Consider the following 5676-nt stretch of genomic DNA (forward strand, 5'->3'; position numbering starts at 1 on the left):
GTCATTACTTAAATCCACTTTTCTCGAAACTTTCTGTGACCTACTGAATGAATCGTACATCCGCAGCCCAAGGTGCAGGCCGCTTGCCCAGAGTTACTCCACATGCAAAGGTACACCGCTGACCCCATTTCTAAACAATGCACTCGATTTTATTACTGACTGAGTGAGTCGGTGCCATCATTTAAATTCCTTTCCATCACCACTTTACTAGAGTGTGATTCTTGGACAGCTGAAATGGACTAACTGAAAGAAGAGATAGTGAGAGATTTGAAAGTGGGAGGGGAGGAGACATCCGACATGATAGGAGAAGACAGGATGGGGAGGGGATAAAGCTCAGAGCTGGAAAGTTGATTGGCAAAAGGGATACCAGGCTGTAAAAGGGAGAGGATCAGGAGATGAGAGGCTGGAAAAAAAGAAAGGGGCAGTGGAGCCCTGGAGAGAGATGGAGAGCAGGCAAGGAGTATTGTTTGAGGGACAGAGAGAGAGAAATGAGATAGTGAAAGAAAAAAAAGGGGAAATAAATAAATGAATAAACAAACAAATAAATGAATAAATAGATAGACAGATAAATAGAGAGATAGATAGATAGATAGATACATAGATAGATAGATAGATAGATAGATAGATAGATAGATAGATAGATAGATAGATAGATAGATAGATAGAGAGAGAGAGAGAGAGAGAGAGAGAGAGAGAGATAATTAAGCGGATAGATAGATAAACGAATGAATGAATAAGGGATGGAGTAAGAAGGGGAGGAGGGGCATTAACGATGTTAGAGAAATCAATCTTCATGCCATCAAGTTGGAGGCTACCCTGATGGAATATAAGGTGTTATTCCTCCAACCTGAGTGTTGTCTCATCTTGAGAGTAGACGATGCGTGGATAGACATATCAGAATGGGAATGGGACGTGGAATTAAAAGCTATGGCCACTGGGACATCCTGCTTCCTCTGGCGGACAGAGCGTCGGCGTTCAGTGAAACGGTCTCCCAGTCTGCGTCGGTTCTCGGCAATATATAGAAGGCCGCACTGGGAGCACCCCACCACCAAGTACATCTTTCCGCAACCCCCCCCCCCCCCCACCAAGTTTCTGTTTTCCGCAGAGATCCCTCCCCATGCGATTCCCTTGTCCATTCATACACCCTATCAATTCCCACAGATCTCCCTCCCTGCAGTTATCATTGTAAGCGGAACAAGTGCTACACCTGCTCTTATACCTCCTCCATCGCAATCATTCATGGCCGCAGACAGTCCTTCCAGGTGAGGCGAAAATTCATCTGTGAGTCGACCTGTGTGGCAAAATGCGTCCGGTGCTCCCGATGCGGCCGCTGCCTGTTCTCGTGCTTTTCCTTGTGTCTCTTCCTGTCCTTTGCATCGCACAGCCGAGGAGTATCTCGCCCAGCTCGGTGCTGGAGGTCCCTCGTCCTGTGTTGGAGTCCCTTGTCCCGTCCATGTGCCTCTTCCTGTCCTTATACATCGCGCAACCCAGGGCAACATGCCCCAGCCCGGTGCTGGAGTTCCTCCGCCCAGTCCTGGAGTCTCACGTCCAGTCCGTTAAGCACGCCACGACCTGAGGCCGCGTCTTGTCCTCGCCTAGATCCGGGGCCCAAGCCCGAGTCAAGACCCAGGATTCGGGTGCATGTCCAGTCTCGGGCTCGGAGCCCTAGCCCAGGCTACAAGTTCCAAGTTCCACGTCCGGGTCCCTTGTTCCTAGTCCAAGTCCTAAAGCAGGCCCGAAATCCTAGTCTCGTCCCGGGCCTGTGTTAATATCCAGCGTCATGTATTCCTGTCTTCCCTTGCTTTCTTGACACACCTAGCTCTGTTCCTAGTCCCTCAGTGGCTGTGCCATTCATTTAGGTCCGCCACCAACGCCCCCCCCCCCCCTATACCAAGTGATTAAGATTCGAAGCAACCTATCAGAACTACTAACTAAAAGGTAATGTAGTGGGTATCCATTAGAAGCACAAAGTTATTAAAAGTACAAAATACAATTTTTGATACTGAGTAATGTTATAAAAATGAACATTACCCCTTAAATGTGCCTATGTTTAATTTTATAATTCTGTCTAATGGCATTTATTGGAGCATTGGTTAGTTGGAGCAGCCGCTTTTTTTGGACAATAAATGAAAAAAAAAATCAAAAATAAATGAATTTCTCTGTTTATTTGGGAAAATATGCCACTTATTTGGGCAGGAATCTGTTGCCAAACAGGTCCTAACTAGCGTCAGTCACATGCAAGTATGCGGCCAATATACACTACGCCGTAATTAAAGCAACCATTTTAAGTGGCTTCACTTGTGTGTTCGTATTCAAAAAGCAGTGATTATTGTCTTTGATCGTAGGCAAATGATAAACAGTAAGACAATTTGGAACCGTTTTGCTCACTGCGGTTTCAAGCATTCAGGCTTGCGGATGCCAGAGACGGCTGGGGAGAAGTTAAGCGATTTCAAATCTTCATCTAGTTCGGTACTATGATTAGTTTAAAAGTATCAGCAATCATCTGGAATGTTACAATTAAAATAAGGATTTGGAGGTTCCAATCATCGATAGCACTGTTTGAAAGCTGTCCACAATCTGCACTTGGTGTCTCTGATGATTTTCCTTATTTACAGTCAATCAAAAGAACACGTCAGTGTACACTTAGTGATCTCCACCATAATAATTAGGAACTAATACAGTTTTATATACCGTAGTGATTTTTGTTGTGTTCTAATTTATTCAGTATTTCCTCTAAATACATAGTTTGTTACTTATTCAAAAGGTAGTTTGTCTATTTCCATGAAGCTTTGGCTCATTAGTGCAGCCGTTTAATCGGGCCAAAATGTACAATTCCCAGTGTGCCCCAATTAACTGGAACGCACTATACTTGAAACTTGGGCAGATTCATTTACGATTTCACACAGAAACTTTATAATAAACAGCACACTCGTCAATTAAACAAATATTAGAAATTCATTGGACATAACTCAAGTGTGCTTTCACCATATTACATATAATGACTAATTGAGCCATACCTCGGCGTGTTGAACATTTTACTTACATACATTTGTGATAAACATTTTGAAAGTCATCTATAAGATGTGTAAAATGTTCATGGAGATGAGTTTGCTGTTGATTTTATCTTGTTGCACCAATGTTTTTATATTGACAGAAGAGAAGATGTTTGAAGGTTTTCTTGAAGGTAGCATTGCATAGTGCATAGCAGGCTGGGTTGAGAGTACTGTTGATGTAACAGAGCCAGTATCCAATAGTCCATAAAGTGTTAGGAACGCAGACTGAACATAACGTGTTAATGAGACTGTATGGGGTCCAGGTAATGATACATGCCAGCAGAATAGCCAAGATGGTCCTGGTCACCTTATTCTCCCGGGTTACAGCTCCCTTCTTTTTCTCAACAGGGGTCTTTGTCATTTTAATGATGTTGTGGGCTGCGGTAAGCTCTCTGGCTTTACCATTCTTGGTGCTGTTTTCTGACACCACTTCAACTGTGGTAGCACAGTAGTCACTCTTTTGGGATTTCGTGATGACCTTTATGCTGGAGCTGCCGTTGCTAAAATGTCTTTGTGTGGTGGAGACATTTGTGCTCTCATCCATCTTTCCTTCCTCCTTCTGGATGGAAGGGACGACACTGAGGGAAGTCGAGGGATTTGAGACCACCTTTTCCTCTACTTGGCCGCAATGATCCGTCATTACTTCACCAGCTGCCTTGCCATTTTGTACTTTGACATTCTGCAACCCTTCAGGTGCACTTGAAATGTTGTTATTCGGTTTCATTGTTTTGCCTCGCACTGGACTGGGAGAAATGGTGCCTTTGTTTGACTCTGTCTCCTTCTTATACTTCTTGATCCGACTCTTGCTAGCACGGGATATGTGCACATACAAAATAGTCATGGTAATAACCGGTAGATAGAAGGATGCTATTCCAGTGCCAAAAGTGGCAACTGGATTTGAGAAGAATTGTACATGACACTCACCCTCTTCAACTGTCCGCCCACCTACAATGAACTGCCAGAAGAGAATGGCAGGGCCCCACCGGATAAATGACAGCACCCAAGCAGCTGCAATCATCATCCATGCCATCTTGGTGGTTCTCTTCACAGGGTAGCTGAGAGGCTTTGTCACACAGAAGTATCGGTCAAAGCTGATGATCAGAAGGTTCATGACAGATGCATAACTAACAACATAATCTAGAGCCAGCCATAAATCACACACCACTGGGCCCATAGGCCAGTAGCCAAAGACGATGTAAATGGTGTAAAGGTTCATGGAGAACACACCAACAATCAAATCAGCAGAGGCTAAGCTGAAAATAAAATAGTTGTTAATTGTTTGTAGCTGTCTATTCACTTTGATAGAAAGCATAACCAGAATGTTTCCGATAATGGTCACCAGACTCAAAGATAATGTTACAATCACAATGAAGATTACTTCAACTGTTTTGTAAGCGCTCCCTCTTTCAATGTATGTTCGGTTGCTGAGAGATGAATTTGTCTGCGTTAAATTAGACATCCTTTCCCTCTGAGTTAGCATTGAAGCGGCCTAAACGTAGAAAATAGTAGAAAAAGGAGAAATATTAGCAAACAAGCAATAAAGGATTTCTAATTGAAGTCTCACCAGCAAGAACACAGAAGACCATTTGCTGAAAAAAAACTTCAAGATTATTGCTGAGGGACTTACTTATAAACAGGAATCACAGAGATCATTTTTGTACGTACAATTAATTATGAATTAATAGTTAATTGCTAGTACCTAAACGAATGAAGATGATGCCCGACATTGTAAAAATGTTTTCATTAGATTGGTCCACCTTTATGCACTTAAAATGATGGAAATCCTCTGATCCCATTGTTCCCTTATGTGCACGTACCTTCAAAGCAAAAACTATATGAATAATAGAAATCCCAGAAAGGACGCAAGAAAAACAGATGCACAGGATCATCCATCTCCTATAGCGTGAACAGCCATCCAATTTCATAAACTTGCAGTCAAAAGTTGCAATGAAGCAAAGTACCGGAAGGAAAGAAGAATCTGGGATTGAGTTACGTCAGATCAACAGCATGTGTTTCAAAACATAATGCTAAGGAACCATGTTATTGGTGGTTTAACATTGTTGATTTCCCCTAGTTATGAAACCCATGAGAAAGCTAAAAAAACGGTGGTCTAATTTTCTTGAAACTAATAGTCTAAGAGGGGAAGTTATGACTTGTAGAAAAATGATAGTTGATACCTGAAGCTAAGGGGCACCAATATCCTTGTGGGCAGGTTTGCTGGAGATGTGGAGGATAGTTTAAACTAATTAGGCAGGGAGGATGGGACCTGGAATTTTAGGTCTGAAGACGGGGCAGTTGGTAAACAAGTAAATGCAGTGTGTAGTGAGACTGTCAGGAAGGACAGGCAGGTGATAGGGCAAAGTTGCAGTCACTGGGATGAATTGAAGTCTAACATGGTGGCAAAGTCGAAGAGGTTAAAGAATGTATGTCTGAAGGTGTCATAATTGAAAGCTCACTGTACAGTATGTGGAATGAGGTTGAGGTTAGAGTTTGCAGATATGATATCACTGAATCGTTGCTGAAAGAAAATCATAGTTGGGAGATTAACTTCAAAAGACAGATTGTATAGAAAGGACAGGCAGGTTGGTAAAGGGGATGGAATGGCTTTGTTAGTAAAGAATTG

The 5676-nt window shown here is 42.7% G+C and overlaps 1 protein-coding gene across 1 annotated transcript; it reads right to left on the reverse strand.

Annotated features, from left to right (window-relative positions):
* Window positions 1-3120: 3120 nt before the first annotated feature.
* Window positions 3121-4512, reverse strand: LOC132386437 (muscarinic acetylcholine receptor M2-like). Its single transcript, XM_059958714.1, has one exon. It carries the CDS (start codon window positions 4510-4512, stop codon window positions 3121-3123), a length of 1392 nt encoding a protein of 463 aa, XP_059814697.1.
* Window positions 4513-5676: the final 1164 nt, after the last annotated feature.

Source organism: Hypanus sabinus, unplaced genomic scaffold (assembly GCF_030144855.1).
Source record: "Hypanus sabinus isolate sHypSab1 unplaced genomic scaffold, sHypSab1.hap1 scaffold_116, whole genome shotgun sequence".
Classification (NCBI taxonomy): domain Eukaryota; kingdom Metazoa; phylum Chordata; class Chondrichthyes; order Myliobatiformes; family Dasyatidae; genus Hypanus; species Hypanus sabinus.

Excerpts from the sequence above, each read along its gene's own strand:
- LOC132386437 (XM_059958714.1), bottom strand. The coding sequence starts at position 4,512 with ATGTCTAATTTAACGCAGACAAATTCATCTCTCAGCAACCGAACATAC.